At 41.8% G+C, this 20,246-nt stretch overlaps 1 protein-coding gene across 2 annotated transcripts in view; it reads left to right on the forward strand.

Annotated features, from left to right (window-relative positions):
* Cfap20dc (CFAP20 domain containing) overlaps window positions 1-20,246 on the forward strand; it is a 248,739-nt gene that overhangs the window by 179,051 nt on the left and 49,442 nt on the right. For both annotated transcript variants that reach the window (XM_029468705.2, XM_085828372.1), the window contains one exon: window positions 16,035-16,238. In XM_029468705.2, the coding sequence (XP_029324565.1) occupies window positions 16,035-16,238 (204 nt within the window). The remainder of the gene's footprint in view (window positions 1-16,034; window positions 16,239-20,246) is intronic.

A 20,246-nucleotide genomic window follows, 5' to 3' on the forward strand; every position in this document is an offset into this window, starting at 1 on the left:
TGGTCTAAACATCCCTGTGTTAGTTTTCCCTGACTTCTTCACTATCACAGTTAAATACAGTCTCAGTCTATGTAGCCAAAAAGTAGCTTACTTCATAAGTGGTACTTTTTTTTTTCCACAGAAATAAAATCAGAACCCAAATGTAAGCTTGTAAAAGCACAAATAGACTTAAAAGTTCACCACCTCTCAGCAGGGTCATTGTACCAGGGAGTGTCAGGAAGAGTAAAGGAACCAAAGTATGGAGAGAAAGCTAGTGGCATGTTCGCTCAATACAGTCTCCTCACTCAGAGGCACCTGAGGCAGAACAGTTCCCAGAAGCCCTTTGGATTATTTCAGGAGATTTTTTTTTCTTTTTTACTTTTCCAAGTTCAAAGCCCAAGTTTCATCTGTCTTTTCTGCCCTAAAGCAAGCTTCTAAGTCACAATTCCACTTTCCAGCTGAGGACCCAGACATAGCAAAGGCTCCAAAGCCATGGCACGGGGAGCAATAAGGTCACCAAGGTGTTGCTTTCCACTCGTGCGAAGAAGTGTGGCCTGTGTCAGAATTCAGAGGATGGGCTGGAGAAGTGACTCTGGCACAGGGAGCTCAGGCTATTGCAGAAGACCAGTGTTGAGTTGAACTCCAGGCGCAGGGTTCCTCAAGCCTCCCTCAGTGTCTGCACTCGTGCACATACCTACTGACACATAATAAAGTAAATAAGTGGTTTGAAAACTCACACTAATCCAGTTTTATCTGTGATAACGCATATAATCACTGAAATCCAAGGTTCCCATTTATGTGACGGACCATCTTTCATTAATAAGGCAGACCATTATTGGAGGCCAAAGGTAGCCTTGCATCACTGAGGAGTAAAATTGCAGCCGGAGCAGAGCATCCTTCCAAGGTTACACTGGAAGCACAAGGTCACATTCATTGCTTTTCAGTGGGTTTCGAGATGTTTGCAACTAAGAACCTATGAAAGGTTCCTCAGACGCTGTGCCTTCTCCACAAAGGATCCCCCCTCACCAAGAGACCCAGAGAAATGGCTTCTCCTCCCAATTTAACTACTTTATTAAGAATGTTTTCACTCAACAGAAGTCTTTCTTTAAAATGTTTGATTCAGCAATTTTTTAGTGTATTATCAAGGTGTAGTCATCACCACTGTCATCCCAAAAGATGACAGTCCCAACCAGCAGCCATTTCCATCACCCTCAGCATGTTCTAGACAGATGCTGGTCTCGGTGTCTTCTCTCTTCCTGTTCTGGACATTTCATACAGATGGAACCATCATATGTGACCTGTATCTGATTTCTTCTGTTGAATATATGCATCATAGCACTTGGTGCATTCTCTATAAGGATTCTCTAGTGGAACAGAACTGACAAAACACACACACACACACACACACACACACACACATTATGGCTGTCTAGCAATGGAAAACCCAAGAATCTAGTTCTATTTAGTTCACCAGGCTGGTGAATATACTGGATGTCATCAGTATATGCTGAAATCCCAAAGGAGCAGGGTCTAATGCCAGTGAAGGAATGGCCTTGCCACAAGAGTGAAGGCAAGCAAGAAGAGAAGAGCTTCTCTCTCCCTGTGGGTTGTTTAGGCTGCTACCCAGAGTGGCCCTGATTAAAAGTGGCTCTTCCCACTTCAAAAGATTGGAACTGAAGGTGGGTCTTCCCACTTTAATGATTTACTTAAGGAAAATTCCTCCCAGATATATCCAGCTGCCTGGGTTTTAGTTCGTTCCAGATATAGTCAAGTTGACAACCAAGAATAACCATCACACTATACCTGAATCCTTTATATGACTATATCGTATTTCCTTATTCATTTATCAGCTAGAGTTTGGACTGCTTCTTTTTTTGGCTGTTACAAATGAGGGCACTATAAACTTCCATGGCCAGGTCTTCCTGTGGGCATGTGTTTTCAGTATTCTTGAATACATATCTAAGAGTAGGATCTCAAAATCATAGGAAACTCTACTCATAACTTTGGAAGAACTGCCAAACTGTCCCAAAGTATATGCTCTGTTTTCCGTTCCCGTAAGCAGTGTCTGGAGGTTCTAATCTCTGCGTGTTCTAGTCAGCATTTCTTGCGGTCTGTCTTACAGTTAAGCCTTCCTAGCCGCTGGAGGTTGGAGCTCACAGCTTTTGGTTTAAAGTTTTGTAATGACACCTGATGTTGAACAGCTTGCAGTGCTTATGATCTGTTTCTATGTCTCTTTGGGACATGTGTTTATTCAAGCCCTTTGCCTGCTTTTAATTAGATTATCTTATCATTATTCATTTGTAAGAATTCTTAATAGAATTTGAGTGAAACCTGCTTACCAAATATATGGTTTAAAATATTTACTCCCACTCTGGGCTGCCTTTTTGTTTCCTTATGGCGCCTTTTAAAGCATGGACATTTTAAATTTTGATGAACCTGCTATTTTCCTCTGGTGCTGTGCATTTGGTAGTATATCTAAAAAGCCAATGCCTGACCTAAGGCTACAAGTATTTACACTGAATGTTTTTTTCTGTCACTTTTATAGTTCTGACTCTTGAATTATTTTTGTGGCCTATGTTAAGTTGTGTATGAGTTTGAGAATGTCAGTTTTGGCATAAAAGGCAGTTGAGATCTTGGTAGGGGTTTGCCAAAACAAGCCCTCCCTCTGTTACAGGCTTGCTGCCCAGGACAGGGCTAATGGGCTATGCTCTGGACCTTTGGAGGGTGGACTGCTATTGGAAGTCCTCTGTCATAGGCACCAGACTTTGAATGGTATTGTAAGAAGCAAGTCTCCTATTTTTCTTCTTCCCGTATCTTGCTTCTCTTGCCTTACGATGTAAGGGAACCTTCTGTACCACATGACTCCTGCCATGCATCTCTGGCACCCACCCGAGGCCTAGAGCATTGAATCTGCCCCGTCTTAAGCTAGAACTTCCAGAATCGCCATCCACATACACCTTTCTTGCTGCGTTCATGATCTCCAGCACAGCAGTGCATGAGGGACAGCTGGCTAACAGGGCTGACATCCGTGCTCCAGATCATTTGTGAATATTACTGTTTCATTCCTATTAAGCCTTCACACTCATAATGCATCTTTCTGTTTTCAGTCTTTCACATTTGGCATTCGGTGGTGCTTCATTATTTTCATAGGCAAATTTTAACTTCTTTTGTTAATTTACTCATAAATACTTTTTCTTTTTATGGAGTTGATTTCTCTTTTATTTTTATGTGTCCATTGCTAATATATAGAAGTACAGCTGGTTTATATCTTACTACCTTGGTAAGCTTGTCTGCTTGTTTGTAGATTTCAATACATAGGATTACATCACTGTGAAAACATAGTTTTACTCCCTCTTTGTGCCTTTATTTCTTTTTCTTGCTTTATAACCTTCATTAAATTGTCATCGATGGATTTTTCCTTAATTTTGTTGATTTTGTACTTTGCTTAGTGTGGTCTTATTATTGAAGTCTAATACAGAGAAATAACACCAGCTAGGCTATGTACTTGATGCCAGACATCAATCTTGATAATTATCCTGGTATCACTGTGCAGTTACCACTGCTGGGCTAGCACTCTGAGACATACATTTGGATTGCTGGCATGTCAGACATCACTACCACCTATGCTGAACATCTAAAAATAGATACCTCCAGGTGATAGGGTACTGCTATGTGGTTCACCTGGATGAGAACATCTGCTACATGCCTAAGGTCAGGAACTCTCCTCAGTGCTAGAGGTTAAACACTGACAAAGACAGATGAGGCTTCTCTTCGTGGTGGTTTATAGCTGTTGAAAATAACAAACATCTATGCAACTTTTATAGGAAAAAACATGTAATAAAACTGGACAGCATGCCTGGTACTTCAGTGATGATCTGGGTGGTCATATTTGAGCTATGATCAAAAACTTAGGAGATACCAGATGTGCAAGTCACCCGGGAATGGTGGTGTAGGTATCAGAAACACTGGACACAAGGTTTGGAGAATGAAGCTGGGCAGTGTGATCAAAAGGTAAGTTAGAAGATGAGGTGAGAAAGCTCATGTTTTTAAAGGAGGGTAGCCTCAATCCCAAGGACAGTAATGTATATTTGAAAGGCTTTGAGTGAGGCATTAAGATAATCATTGACAAGCCTCTGGCTTGCCAAAAATTGATATAGTGGGCAGGAACAGAACAAGGTATTTTGTTGCTGATTCAGAGTCAAGATGAAGGCAAGCAGGAGACAAGTGTTTGAGGTATAGAACTAATATTAACATATTATGTGAAAGAGGAAACAGGCAGAATTAAGGATGGCCTTAGGTTAAGAAGTTGAGAATCTGGACAGATAGCTATGTGGTTTGCTATGGAGCTCACCCTTTAACTTAGCCTCAAGGTCCTACCACCTGGAGTTACGGGCAGACATCCCATTGGAAACCACACTCTTACCAAGTGGGAAGCCACTTTATGGCAGAAGAAAAGTAAAGGCTCTTACACAAAGAGACAGAGAGACAGAGACAGAGAGAAACAAAGTCAGAGAGAGAGAGAGAGAGAGAGAGAGAGCAAGAACAAGCTGTCTGTAGCCCTCAACTCATAGGAATGTTTTCTGAAATTGATTTGCTGAGTGCTTGGTAAATTTCTCCTTTGCAATGTTTTATTCATATTTTAATAGAGTTCTTTAATATGAAGCTCAAATATTTTTAATTAAGAAGGAAGTGCAGCCCCTGGGTAATATTGCAGCCACGTAGATAGCTGGTAATTAAACTTCTCTGTATATACAACTGCATTCAAGCCATTATGAATGAGCCATTTTAAGCCTGCAATGTCGTTCTATGCATCTTTAAACAAACAAATGAATAGACTTCTCTAATGGGCTTGGAAGCTGCACTTGCAGTGCATATGCCATCAAACTGAGAGTGTGTGTAGTAGCCAAGAGAAGGCGGGGCTTACTGAAAACTGGTCCTCTTCATAAGAAAGACGAAAGGGCCAGAGTACAACTTCAGGTGCTTTCCTTGGTGGAAAGAAGCATACAGTAACTAATAATTTTTACTTTAATCTTCAGATCTCCATTTTTATCTCAAAACTCAATTATAGATGAATACTTTTTAACTATATTTTAGGCTTTGTTTAATTTAGACATATCATTATTCAGTCAATTGCCACACTATTTAGCATAGCATGTAAAGGGATTAGATTCACTGTCTCCCTAGTGTCTTTCAGCCCAGTATTAGAACAGGAAATAGATATCACCATATTTATTAAAAAGTAATAGAAGTCTATATAATTTTTTGCTCTCCAAGCTTAGTAAAAAATGGATTTTTAAATTATTTTTAAGTTTCAAAGGCCTTATTCCATTTATAAATAAAGTCCCACATTTTCTAAGTTATTCAAAGGGAAGCCATCTGTCTCTCTTTGAATTTGTCATTGTAGTATGCCATTTGCAGCTGTTTTTCCTGCAATGCCCCATTGTTTAAATAATATAGAAATGTCTTTCTGAGCCCTTGCTTGCTTCAGCTGTAAGCACCTGCTCCAAGATCAGGTTCCCTGCAGTTGGGCATGTTTACTGCCCTAGCCCTGTTGTGCAGGTTCACTTAAAGGTGACTTGCCTACATGTGACAGTTCCATCACAGGTGCCCACTGGCCTCATGCTGCCCTGGAGCCAACTGGCAACAGGCTTCTCCAAACAGAGTCCTCCATCAAGCCTACCTGTATTTCCTTCTTTCTAAGCAAATAAGTCAAGGAGCCATGGGTACAGTGGCCTGGAGCACTAACTCAAGTCAGACAGACCTGCAAGAGGCTGTGTGACATTCTTCCCTTTGAGACCTTGAACTTGTTATTTATGTCTTCAGCCTCAGTTAACTTATTTGAAGACAAGGGGTTGGGGGCAAGACAATGCTTATTTATAGCATTGTTTTGACTATGAAGTAAAATAATGTGTGTAGCACATCTGTCCCATAATGCAATAGGCCATTGTAAAAGAAAGATTGGTGCATTTACTGACTGCTCAGTAATATGGAAAGCACTGTTTCTGGTATTCTAAGGCAAGTGAAAGCTTTGCAAATTAATGAAGTTCCAAATATTAATTACAATGACTGTTTGGTAAGTGGCTGCTGTTATGGGCATATGGTCCTTGCATTCCATTGTTGAATAAGCTCTACATAGAGTGAACTCATGTGTCCCTTATATGAAATATTTGGAAACAGGAGTGGGGATACTTTTCATTCCCCCACCTTCTGTGTGCCTGCTCTGTTCCCAAAGCTAACTGTAGGTTCACGATTGATGGGCAGAATTAAATTGTGGCAAAACTGGCAGCATTTCATAGTCCAGGGTGCTGGATCATATTGAACATTCCCACCAGTTAATAGCTTTCAGGAGCAGTCTGATATTTATGCTTCATCAGAATTCTACTCTCTCCTATCCCCCAAAAGACAAGGTCTTTACCTAAGTTTTGTCTAAGTTTATTGCTGAAACTACAGAATCCAGGGATTAAGTAGCCTTTATGCTGTCTGTAAATGTATGAATTAGCAGAGGAACCTGATCCTAGCCCCTCTTTGCAGTGAATATTTAATCCCAAATCCTTCCATTGTTGGGGTTTATTACATCCAGTGTCTAGTTTAGTTGTGAGGCCCAGTTCTCTAGAGCAGAAGTACATGAAATAATGAAAAGCTGAGGGATAGTCTATAATTTGGGTAGCATTGTTGTAGAACAGTAGAAGTCATGAGGACACTCTAATGTCTGTTAGTGGGCAGCTCGGTAGAGAACACTGTGTCTGCTACTGTCATGAAGAGATGTGATTTCAGATTTTCAAGTTGAAGAAACTGGGTCTGAGGAGACAGATCCAGTGAAGAGCTTGCCATGCAAGCATAAGCACTGGAGTGTGGATCCCTAACACCTGTGTAAATGTCATGTGGGTGTAGGGGCCCATCTGAAATCCCAACATGATAAGGAATTAAAAGATCTCTAGAGCAAGCTGGTTAGTTAGACAAGTTGGATCAGGAGTCCAAGTGAGAGGTCCTGCCTCAGTATATAAGGTAAAGAACAATCAAAACGAGACAGACATTTGACATTAGTTTCTAATTTCCACATAAAAGAAAACTTTAAAAGATTTTTTTTAATCTAAGCACCAACACTCATGCAAGCATGTACACACACATAAGAAAGGAAGAAAGAAATAAAGGAAGGAAGGGAGGGAGGGAGGGAGGGAGGGAGGGAGGGAGGAAGGAAGGAAGGAAGGAAGGAAGGAAGGAAGGAAGGAAGGAAGGAAGGAAGGAAGGAAGGAAGGAGAGAGAAAGTCCTTAGAGCCCTAAATAACTAGTTCCATAACAGTTCAGGTGGCAACCGGTGTGGCAGTAAGTGTGCACAGGTTAGTCACCGCTCTTCTTAATCCCACTAAGATGCTCCATCTTCACACCCCAAATTTCACATTGCTTACTCTGCTCTTTCCATTTCTAGAATACTCAGTAACCTTACGTACTTAAGTACCTCAGTTCCCTAAAGAAAAGTTTAATATCATTTACTGAAGGCTGCTCTGCTTGTTTCCTGTCCAAGGCTACTGTTACCTTGAAGATGTTATATCCTTGAATATGGGACCTCTTCAGCTTGACTCTGCCACACTCCTCCTAATGTATATTTAATTATTAAGCTCTAGAGGTACCTTGAACTCAAAAGATAGCTGCTGGAAAATTAGAAATCAGTTTTCAACTCACTGAAAGGTTAATAAAAAGAATCTAGCTATAATTGTCAGAATACTTTCTGCAAATTAGCAAGTTGATGAACAAGGAAAATGTATGAAAGTGTTTCTGTGTAGATCGTGGGTTACGCTATACTCTACAAACACAGCACATCAATATAAAAAACAATCTTTAAAAGCTTGCTTTGTGGCCCTCTTCCAAAAAGTACAGGCACATGGGTTATACTAAATATTACCTATCTCCTCCCAAAGAAATAAATTTGAGTTTAATTACCCCAGAATCTTCTGAGTCCTTTTAGAGGCTGGGTGTATATGGCATGCAGGGTTTTCATCAGTGTTGGGTGCTGAAAGGTGTTGACCTGTGGTGGATATTTAGTGGCACTGGCTCTTGTTATACATGGATCTGTGACTACCATTGACATAAAATACAATCTAGACTCTGAGAAGTTGGTCCTTTTGAATTACTGTATTGTAGTTTATGTTGTGTGAGCTGATACCACATCCTCTACACTTAGCCAAGTGTTCCAGGTCTTCCCATGGCTCGGTCTTTATGTTTTGATTTTCCCCTTGTGTAGTGGACATATGCTATCAAATACTATAAATTGGGAATGAGCAGGGTGGCTGAGTGTGTACTGCTTCACCCTCCCATTTGAGCTTCCTGCTTATTCCTCATTTGTATCATTAGCCCTGTGTCCCCAGTGAATCAGAGCAAGTTCTCCCAAGGATGCATAGCACACCGCTGGAGATGCCCCAGGATGCTAGCATGCCATCAGTTACTGTTTTAGCTGGCAGTTCCAGTAACTTAACACTGTTGCAAGCACAATAGAAAGGAAGTGAATCCTCACATTAAAATGCCAGTTAAAGTTAGCTCAGAAGAATGGCCTCTCATACTGTTCTTGCTGTCATATAGGACTCCAAACAACTTCCAAAACTACTTATATCCACAAAACGCAAGAGCAAAAATAAATGTGAGAATGCCACTCGTTCTCCCGTTAGGCTGACACAGAACTGCTGGAGTGAGTCACCAGACATTAACTTTTTATTAATTTAATCTTTTATTTATTTATTTATTTATTTACACTCCAGATTTTACCCCACCCCCACCCTGTCCACCCTCCAACTGTTTCACATCCCATACCTCCTCCCCACCACCCACTCCCAACCCCACCAGACCTCTAAACTCCCTGGGGCCTCCAATCTCTTGAGGGTTAAGTGCATCATCACAGACCTGGCAGTCCTCTGCTGTATATGTGGGGGGCGGGGCTCACATCAGCTGGTGTATGCTGCCTGGTTGGTGGTCCCGTGTTTGGGAGATCTCGGGGATCCAGGTTGAGACTGCTGGTCCTCCTACAGGGTCACCCTCCTTCTCAGCTTCTTCCAACTTTTCCCTAATACAACTACAGGGATCAGCAACTTCTGTCCATTGGTTGGATGCAAATATCTGCATATGACTCTTTCAGCTGCTTGTTGGGTCTTTTGGAGAGCAGTTATAATAGGTCCCTTTTTCTGAGTACTCACTCCATAGCCTCAGTAATAGTGTCAGGCCTTGGGGCTTTCCCTTGAATTGGATCCCACTTTGGGCCTGTCACTGGACCTTCCTGTCACTGTTCCTCTCCATTTCCATCCCTGCAGTTCTTTCAGACAGGAACAATTATGGGTCAGAGTTTTGACTGTGGGATGGCAACCCCATCCCTCACTTGATCCCCTGTCTTTCTGCTGGAGGTGGGCTCTATAAGTTTCCTCTCCCTACTGTAGGGCATTTCATCTAAGGTCCCTCATTCTGAGTCCTGAGAGTCTCACCTCCCATGTCTCTGGGACATTCTGAAAGGTTCCCCCAACCTCCTACCTCCTGAGGATACCTGTTTCCATTCTTGCTGCTGGTCCTCAGGGCTTCAGTCCTTTTCCCCCACCCAGTACCAGATCATGTTTCCCACTTCCCCTCCCCATCTACTTTCCCTCCCAGGTCCCTCCCCTCCATCTTGTGTGATTGCTTTCTTTTCCCTCCCAAGTGGGACTGAAGCATCCTCACTTGGGCCCTTCAGCTTGTTGACCTTTTTGAGTTCTGTGGGCTGTATCTTGGGTATTCTGTACCCCTTTTTTGGCTAATATCCACTTATTAGTGAGTACATACCAGGCATGTCCTTTTGGGTCTGAGTATCATCCTCACTCAGGATGATATTTTCTAGTTCCATTCATTTGCCTGCAAAACTCAGAATGTCCTCATTCTTAATAGCACTGTGTAAGTGAACCGCATTTTCAGTATCCATTCTTCTGTCATGGGACATCTAGGTTGTTTCTACCTTTTGGTTATCAGAAACAAGGCCACTATGATCATGTGCCCCTGTGGCATAGTGGGACATCTTTTGAGTATATTCCCAAGAGTGATATTGCTGGGTCTTCAGGTAGATCTATTTCAAATTTTCTAAGGAACCTCCAGATTGATTTCCAAAGTGGTTGTACCAGTTTGCAATCCCACCAGCAATGGAGGCCTTAGACTTCATCATTGTGGTACCCAGAAGCATATATCATTGTCACAGTCTGAACAAACTCATATAACCATCGTCCTACTTAAGAAAGAAAAACAGTAACACCTCAAAGGTCCTACTGTGTTCTATTACTGACCATTCTTGTCACAATGCTGTATGTAACTGCTGTCTCCAGAATAAGTTTCACCTCTGTATCTCTCTAATCCTCTCTCTCATAGCATTTTATTGGTCAGAGTCAATAGCACGTTCATGGTTGCATAGTTTTCCTATGTGTATGAAACATCATTTATTATCAGTTTTACTAGGCAAAGGGGTAGTATTCAGTTGGGAACTATTAATATACCGTTTGATGAAATTTTAGACTTTTACTGAAACTTGTTTGGAACAGAGGAAGCCGTTTCTTACCATAGGATTTTGGTTATTTATAGCTATCCTCATCCCTGTTACCTTGGGTCAGTATTATTGCATTTCTAAAACTGCAATGTGGAAATGTTACTTTCTAATCTGTTTAAAGGTTTCCTATGAACATGATCTGCATGCTTCTGGCTTGACTTGCATTTTTGGCCTGAGGATTAGAATATACTACAGTGTCACCCATTGTAGAGGCCCAGATTAGACACTATCTTCCCCCAAGAAGCTTCCCTGGACTCACAAGCTCTGAGTCACCATGGGTGTTATGCCCTATCACCTACCACTCCCTTTCGAGTGGGTGAGAAGTACGAACCACTCGGTGTAGTTTGAAACAGTTCAGAGGTAGGATGCTTTTGTAGACTCCGTCTTAGAATAGAACTCGGGGCTTGACAGGTGCTCTACTGTAGAACTAAACCTCGGCTCTTGACTCACCTCATATTTGGAGTTTTCACGGCAGTGTTTCTGCTGTGCAGTAAGAATGTAATCACAATGGAGAGATGCCTAAGCTCCAGAGCAAGAAGTTCAGAGTTGCCCTAGCTCTGTTCCCCTCCCATCTGGGAAGAAAGAGTGAGATTCTTTGTCTGATCTGGACATGGGGCTGTGCCTCACATCTCTCTACACTAGAAACTGAGACTGAAGCTCCAAAATTTACAAGCAGATATTTAATCAATTACTCTATTCCACACTGAAATCTTAAAGAGACAGTCAAAGAGCAAGTTTTCCCACCAAGCTATGTATTCCCAACACAATCCATTGGATCAAATCCATTTAAACCCAAGGTTTAAACTGTCCTCAATTTTAAAATCTCAACCACATTATTTTCTATCTTTTGTTTTATGTCACGTGTAATTTTAATATAGTTATTCATGAAGGTATGTGTATTAACGATGACAATAAAATACAGACAAGATAATCAGTTTTTAAAGAAAAGGGGATTTAATTTGGCTCACAGTTTGAAGGTTTCAGTCCATGATTGGTTGGGCCTGTGAACAACACATGCAACAGCAGCATATGTTAAAACTTCATGGCCATGTTGGGAAAGAGAAGGAAGATACAGGGGGTACCCCACAGTCCCCTTGAACAGCATGACCTGGATGACCTGAGACCATTCAGTAGCTCACCTCTCAAAAGTTGCAGGAATTTTAACATATTCTGCAACCTTCATAGTAACCTAATTCCAGAGCATCTTCAGCAGCTGCGAGGGAGTTAACCATTGGCAGGTGCTCCCGTTGCTTTTCCCAGCTTCTGACGTCTTAATCTATTTTTCATGGCTATGTATTTGCCTACTCTGGACTTGTCAGATAATGGAATAGCATGATATGTGGCCTCTACATGTGGCTGCTTTCATGTAACAGAATGCTTTCAAGGTCCCGTAGAGTAGAATATAATAAACGTTTATTAGCTTTTATGGCTTAGTTACATTATATAAAATGGATAAATAAACTTCAATAGCTTAGTTGATGGGCATTTGGCTATTTTCACCTTTTGGCTTTTGGAACAATGCTGCTGTGACATGTGTGAACACTATTTTGGGTTGGTTTGTTTTTCTGTGTGTTGTGTATGTCGTGTGTGTGTGTGTGTGTGTGTGTGTGTGTGTGTGAAAGTATGAATTTTTGCTTCCCATTGTGTATGTTCAGGCATGGATTTTTGGGTCTCCTGAGTACTCTATGCTTAACATTTAAGAAACTATAAATTTGTTTTTCCAGATTAGCTACTCCATTTATGTTCCCTCCCAGCAGTGTCTACAGGGTCTCCCTCCCTCCCAGCAGTGTGTTCAGGGTCTCCCTCCCTCCCAGCAGTGTGTTCAGGGTCTCCCTTTCTCACAGTTGTAACCACTTTGTGTAACCACTGTAACTGAAGTGCATACACCTGCTGACAGTGATGCTGATCACATTGCCATGTGCTTACTGTTACCATGACGACTTTTTATGACTTTGAAATATTTGCTTTTTTAGTGGTTTTCCATTGGAATATGAATGTTGTTCTTCTTGTGATTTTTTTCCCAAAGCTTCTTAGATACTCATTAATGTCCTACATTCTAACAACAGAAATAATCCATCAAGAAGACATAATAACTGTAAATATGTGGAAGACAAATTTGGAGCTTTTTTCTTAACTTCGTAAAACAAATTCTAATGAGCAAAAAAGGTGAGCGAGGTCAATATCCAGTAATAGTGAAGACTCTGAAATCCCTCGCTCATCTTTAGATAGGCAGCGAGAACTAAATTTCAACAAAGAAACGTCAAGTAAGCTATACCATAGATAAAATGGACCTAACATATACGAAGATTATACACTTTTCTCAGAAGGCCATGAATGTTCTCTAAAATAAAACATATTACAGGTCACTAAGCAAACCCAAACAAATTCAGAAGGATTAAAATGGTTCCTTATACACTATCAGGTCATAATAGAACAAAACTAAAACTTAATAACGAGAGAAACCTCACAAAGACTTAAAGATGCATTGGTGTGTGCACCACTCTTGAATGATCCATTGAAGAAATCAGTGGAAGTTTTTAAATTTTTAAAATCAAATGAAAATTAAAGTACAACCACCAGCCCTTGCAATGTAACAAGGCCAGTTCTAAGAGGAAAGTTTATAACTGTGAGTGTTTGCATTGAGCCATCTGAGCAATCTCAGATACTCTAAAGATGCACCTCGGGGCATAGAAGTGAGGAAGAGCAAGGAAACCTCAGCGGCATGAAGAAACAGCCTCTGAGAAAGAGTGGAAGGAATGTTCCTGCCAATCATACATCAGGCAGGAGATTAACATCGAGAATATATAAAGATTACAAAACATACACATCAGAAGAAGAAACAAACCATCCATTCAGTAAATGAGCTGAGGAACTAAACAGATGGCTCTCAGAAGAAGAAGAAGCACAAATAACCAATAAATACTTGAAAGGATGTTTAAATCTTTAGCTATGGGGAGAATGCAAAGTAAAGCTTCGTTGAGAGTGCATTTTACTTTATCAGAATGGCTATCATCACCAAAATAAGTAGTCACCCTTACACACTGCTGGCAGGAATGTGAACCAGAACAGCCGCTGGTTTCAGTGTAAAAGTTCCTCCAAAAACTAAAATCTACCCTATGTCCTGGGTGTAATCCTAAGGACAATCCCAAAGATTCGTAGTCAGCTTACAGAGATGCTTGTAAGCCTGGGAGTCCAGCAAAAATGAATGGGTAAAGAGAAGATGGCACTGAGACACAATAAAATTTTATCCGACCTTAAGAAAATAGTGACATTTGCAGGGAAATTTGTAGAACTGAAAAGCATTATGTTAAGCAAAATAAATCAGATAGAAAGACAAATACTATATGTTTACTCTTATATGCGGACTATAGGGTCTGGGGTAGGAAGATAAAAGGGAGCCATGAGAGAGAGAGGAAGAGAAACTTGAGTGAGGGAGAAAACGAGAGAAAGTAATGTAGTACTTGTGGCATGACAAGAAGTTACAGGCAGTCTTAACAGGAGAGGGTTCTGTATCTGAACAAAATGAAAAGCAACATGATGAGTGAGGAAATGGCTGTGATAGCGATGGCAAGGGATACTGTCCTCAGTATGTAAAGATGTTTTATAAATCAATAAGAAAACTGTAATATGAGTTCTTAATATGACCAAGTATAGACATGGCACACCTGAAGAAGTCATGGCATATGTGGGGAGAGTGGTCTTCTGAAGCCATGGGTAAGGATTTATTTGAGGTTCCCCAACAGCACTCCAAAAAGTCTGCTCATCATATTAATCAAGCAGCAATATTTTAAAAATTCAAGTTATGGATATGGCAATTTCTTAGAATTTTATTAGAAATCATTTGGTGTCTTGGGAACTCCAAGAATTGTTTTCAAGATTACATTTTTTCATAAAATATTTTTTAAAAATGCAGTAGCTAACTCAAAGTCTCCTCCAAGAAAATAAGTAAAGTTCTCCATGGGAAGATCTGAACATTCTATGTGTCATAGGAACTCCTGGTGACTATAACCAATATTTCCAGGTATGCCAGGAAATTTTAAAATTACTTTTAAGTTATGTATTAGACTTGAGTATAAAGCACATTGCTCATATGGAAGGCCAAGTTTTTAGCCATGGTTTAAGCAACAGGAAAGGAAACAAAATGTGTCCAGGTTTTCATATCCTAATTCCTGTCCTGTACACTGAAGTCAGTTTTATGTGCTATCAACATGGCCCAGCAGGGAAAGGTGCTTGCTGCAAGCCTGACAACCTGAGTCCCATCTCTCTGACCCATATGGTAGGAGAGAACTGACTCTGGCTAGTTATCCTCTGACTTCCACGTGTCACTCATGGCTACACACACACACACACACACGCCTACACACACGCACATGCACACACTAAGAAACATAATTTTTTAATAATTAAAAGAAGAAATAATGTTTATTTGTATTAGCAACTGGGGACTTACAGTGGTAAAATTCAACCAGTACCTTATGTCTTAGGGTTTTACTGCTGCGAACAGACACCTTGACGAAGCCAACTCTTATAAGAACAACATTTAATTGGGGCTGGCTTACAAGTTCAGAGGTTCAGTCCATTATCATCAAGGCATGAACATGGCAGCATCCAGACAGGCATGGTTCAGGAGGAGCTGAGAGTTCTACATCTTCATCTGCAGGCTTCTAGCAGAATACTCCTTCCAAGCAGCTATGAAGAGCATCTTAAAACCCACACCCACACTGCCATGTCTACACCACAAAGGCCACACCTACTCAAACAGAGCCACACCTTCTAATAGTGCCACTCCCTGGACTGAGCATATACAAACCATCACACCTTCTAAGTTGGGCTGTTGTCCAGAAAGAGAGTTTCTCTTTACAGAGTTCCTTTTAAGTTGGCTGTGGTGACTTGCACCTGCAATCTTAGCACTCAAGAGGCTCAAGTAGGAGGATTTCTGTGACTTCAAGGCCATCCTGGGCTATGAGGAAACCCTTTCACCAAAATGCATCAGTAGTAAACAGATAGACTCATGTAATTAAACACTGCTTTGGGTTTAGGGATCCAGCTGGAGTCATGCAGACATGGCAGCAATCTGTGCAGAGCTCATGGCTGACTAGTCAGTCACAGGACCATCAGTTAGACAGCTACAATTGAGACAAATGCTAAAAGTCAAAACTTTTACATTCTATGAGAACTCATAATAGGGGAGCTGGCCTCATTTGTTATTGTCAGAAAAGGCCTCCCCCAGGAAGAGTCAGGAAGAGTTAGCCAGCCAGGCAGCCAGGGGAGGGGGGACCAGCATTCACAGGCAAACGAAGGCAGATGCTGGTTTGATGCTTTTGAGGTCCCTCCTGAAGGCAATGTGCCTGTGTACTGGGAGCAAAGATGAGGTGGGGAGATAGAGTAGCCTCTCTTGAAGGCGTAAAGAGCATTTGAGCCTCTGCTGAAGGTAGGACAGTAGCCACACTTATTGATAGCTCATGACATTGAAACTGCAATACTCTGTTATCTCTCTGTCTTTCTGGGTCAGGAATACAACTGGAGAAAGTATCAGCCCAGCCAGATGAGCGAATCTGAGCTGCAGATGCTGGCGAGCCTCCGGCGGCAGCACAATGAAGACCTGGAGGACACTGGGGCTCCTCATGGCCTGAGCGCGTCTCAGGTAGACAACTGTAATGTCAGCATCAGTACCAGCAGTGATGACACAACCACGTGGAACTCTTGTCTCCCACCCGTGAGTCCTGCACTTTGCATCTGTTCCCTTGCCTTCAAAACGAGCAAGCCCAGACCTGTCTGGGGAAAATAGAGCAAAACTGAGCCTCCACAGACCACGAGATGCATGCAGAGCTCATTCGAAACAGGCTTTTAGGGAAGAGGCAGATAGGGAAAGATGGCATTGTCACATCTTAGACTCCCTTATGCCCCCTTGGAAATGTGTGTATGATGTTTGATTGTCTTAGTTCTCTTTTGTTTTGCACAATAGATGAGAACCAGGTCATTGATGAATACAGAGATCTACTTTGTTCAGTTCTGAAGGCTGAAAAGTCTAGGGTCTTTATGCATTGTCCCATGAAGGCAGGAAAAATGGAGCAGGCACGTGGAGCAGAAACATGCTAGTGGAAAGGGGCTCGATGAGTCTTGTTGTCAAGAACTGGCTCCCACAATAATGGGATTAATTCATTCATGACCTCAGAGTCCTTGCCCCCTAACTACCTCTTAAGGATCCCACCTCTCTCTGCTTCATGTAGGTGATGATGTTTCTGATATACAGACATTGGGAGAACACACACAAATCACAGCAGTGTATAAAATCATGCACTGAAATCGGCTCTGGCAATTCCTGCTTCCAGCACAAGCCCCTTGCCGCATAAAAGAGACATAATAATTTTCAATAAAATACTTACTAAATGAAAGAGCAGAGGGGAAAAGCCCCAGACGCAGTAAATACCGCTCACCAGTGAGGACAGAATGGAACCTGTGTACACGTCACTGATGTTCACTGACTCTCCCTGTGTTTGAGGGCTTATGTTAGGAGCTATAGATGATCATTTTAAGGGCTGACACTGCCACGTGTTCACATGTCAAAACACATGAGTATAGCTGTGACCTAGCAGAGAAGGACATATAAAGTAACTGACTCAGGCTTGTATAGCTGTGAATATAGCACAGTACTCAGGTCCTTGCCTAGCATGTATGACATCCTGGCCTCCACCCCAGCAAAGAAGAAATGCTTTAGTAAACAGAAGCTGCCTATTCTCAGATATTCTGTCTGCAGTCACAGCTAAAGAGCACAGGAAGATGAGGTTCCTATGCTCTTGAGAGAACCTGCAAGTAGTCATGGACAATAGCAAGAGAGCATCTCTGACTTCCACAGTGCCAACATAGGCTCCTGACCATCCCTTGCCTATTTATGTAGGTGCCAAATGGAAATAATAAAAGTTCCCATAATAGAAACAGAAATTAGGACCTGGGGAGACAGTTCATCATTTAAAAGTTCTCCCTGCTCTTGTAGAGAATCTAGGTTTGGTTTCCAGCGCCCATATGGTAACTCCAATTCCAAGGTATCCTGTGCCCTCTTCTGACCTCCACAGAACCAGACACACATGCAGCACACTTACCAGCATGCAGACAAAACACTTAAACACATAAATAAAAGTTAATAAATCCTTAACATTTTTAAATTATGTTTTAAACCTATATAAACATTAAATTCAAATGTAGTAGACAGGAGATAAGTTTCATATATTTAAGGTTTGTTTTGCAATCTGTTTCTATGTTAGATGCAGTTGTTCCAGGACCCCAACAATTTTGTAGACATTGTGCCTCTCCAGAGCCTCTTAGCCGTAGTCACAAGTGTTAGTTACCTGAGGCCTTCCAGCCGTTAGCGTTTCCAGTTCCCGTGAGAACACCGGGGCTCTTGAGAAATGGCCTGGCTGGCTTCCTGACTCTTGGTATGTGAGTCACTTGTCAAATAGGTGTTACTGACATCCAGTGGAAGATGAGGTTCCTATGCTCTTGAGAGAACATGGAAGTCATCATGGACAATGAATCCATAAAGTCTGCAAGGAGATTCAAAGGCAGACGATCACCACCAATGCTCACTTAGGACCCTTTGTCTCCATCTCCCCTGGCCCCAGCTTCCTCTTGCTTAATTTGCATTTTCATTAGACACGGCCATGGATACACATAACTTTCCAGGCAGCCTTGGTGCTGGACACTATCCATGTCCCCATGACTTTGGCCACAGACCATGCTCTTACTGGAGTAAAAATTACAAGGGTCACTTGCCGACAGAAGTGAACGGTGCCTTTCTTATAGCATATTCCCCAGAAGTCATTTAAGCCCCTGTTAGAGACAGAATGGCAGCCTCCGGATGGAGTCCATTTTGTCAGAAAGTGGCTCAGAGACCAGGAGTACAGAGGACAAGCTGAGGAATGGTTATTTATGGGCTGAGAAGTCTGAACTCTTGGTTGCCCTGGATACCGGGTTTTCATCACTGTCCTGTTCTGGCAAAAGAAAAAAAAAAAAAAAAAAAAAAAAAAACCCAACCCAGAAGTCTCCTGCATAACAAGTTCCCTGCTCTCAAAGTGTACGGCCAAAAATAACATCATTAGTAATGAACTTAATAACCCCTCTATTCAACCAAATGAGAAATTGGAAAGTCTATTTTTTAGACAGGAAAAAATTTGAAAAATCCTACCTTTAGTATTCATAGAATATGTTTATTATTTCATCAAGTTCAGTTTGCTCCACTATTGGAACTATCAACAAATGGGAAATTGCATTCCTAATGAACTCTGCATCCTGCTGCTCACCTAGAGTTTAAATAGAGCAATTTACAAGCATTGTTTCCGCTGCTCCGAGAGCTTGTGCCTTTCCTTTCTCCTGAGAAAAGGTGTGGAGATGGTGAAGAGCCAAGTGACACGCGTCCTGGCATTGATGCCCTGCCTTCTTTTGTCTCAGTGAATGGTGTTGCTCTCAGTGGCCCTCAAGCCAGAATACTGGAAGACATCTCCCCTGTTGCCACGTTTTCCTTCCCCCATATCCACATTGGTCTTCAGATTCTAAGGCTCTTCTATCTGTTTCTTTTTTATTAAGATTTTATTTATTTATTTATTTATTTATTTATTTATTTTATTCTGTGTGTCTGAGTGTCTGGCCTACATATATGGATGCGCACCATGTGCATTCCTGGCACCCTCGGAGGTCAGAGGAGGGTGTCAGCTCTACTGGAACTGGAGTTGTGAATGGTGCAAACCATGCATGTACATGCAGACAAAAGGGAGGAAGCAACTTCAGATTGCAGACAGGGGCAGACTTCTGTCTGTGGAGGTGAGGGCAGCATCTCTCCTTATGCCAGAGAGCCTTCTCTCCAGGCCCCTGCCTCTCCCTCAGCTCACACAAAACTTGAAACTCACCATTGCTGCCTAGCTCCATCCCAGCACAGGCGAATGACACTCTGCTCCAGCCACACTGTGTCCCCTGTCCCTGTTATCGGCCAGCCTGCAGGCGCTTCCATCCCACTTCTCCCTTTGGGACACACCCACTTGTTTGTTTGGATTTTGTTTGGGTTTAGTTGTTTCCCCTGCCTGCTCTGCTTACACGGTGGCTAACTTTTTATTAAAGAATCCTCTTACATTCGTTTGTCTGTGGGAGGTGCACACCATGGCACTGGCGTAGAGGTTGGGGAACAACCTGGCAGAGTTAGTTCTCTTCCACCATGGCAGTCACAGGGATTGATTGAACCCAGTTGTCAGGCTCTGTGGAAAACACCATTACCTGCTGAGCTATCCCCTAAATAATGTATTTTTAAATTGTCTCACACTCATTACAGGACTGTAAGTTACGGAAATATCAGATAAAGTCCCTGTCCTCGCCTACATTCGGTCTTCTGCCTTGTCAATAGGCTCAACTCTAGTACTTAGCAACATTAAATATCCATTGTTACCTGTGGTCCCAGCCCTGGATATAGGACCCATAAAGACAACCCAACATGAGGTAGCACAGCTGTTTGTCAGTTACGGATTAAATGAAACAATCAGTAACAAGCACACTAAATAATCCCTTTTTACACTAAAGTAAATGGTTTTCATCAGCTCCAAAGTAAACATCAGCTTTGTTTTGCTTAAGTAAATCTTGAGTGGCACATGCAATACTTTATGTTAAATATTGATAATAAACATTCAGTATGTGCCCAGAGACGCTCTCCCTCTGAGCAAGGCTTGCTGAGAAATTGTGTGGA

Source organism: Mus caroli, unplaced genomic scaffold (assembly GCF_978045245.1).
Source record: "Mus caroli unplaced genomic scaffold, Mus_caroli_1 scaffold_12, whole genome shotgun sequence".
Taxonomy (NCBI): Eukaryota; Metazoa; Chordata; class Mammalia; order Rodentia; family Muridae; genus Mus; species Mus caroli.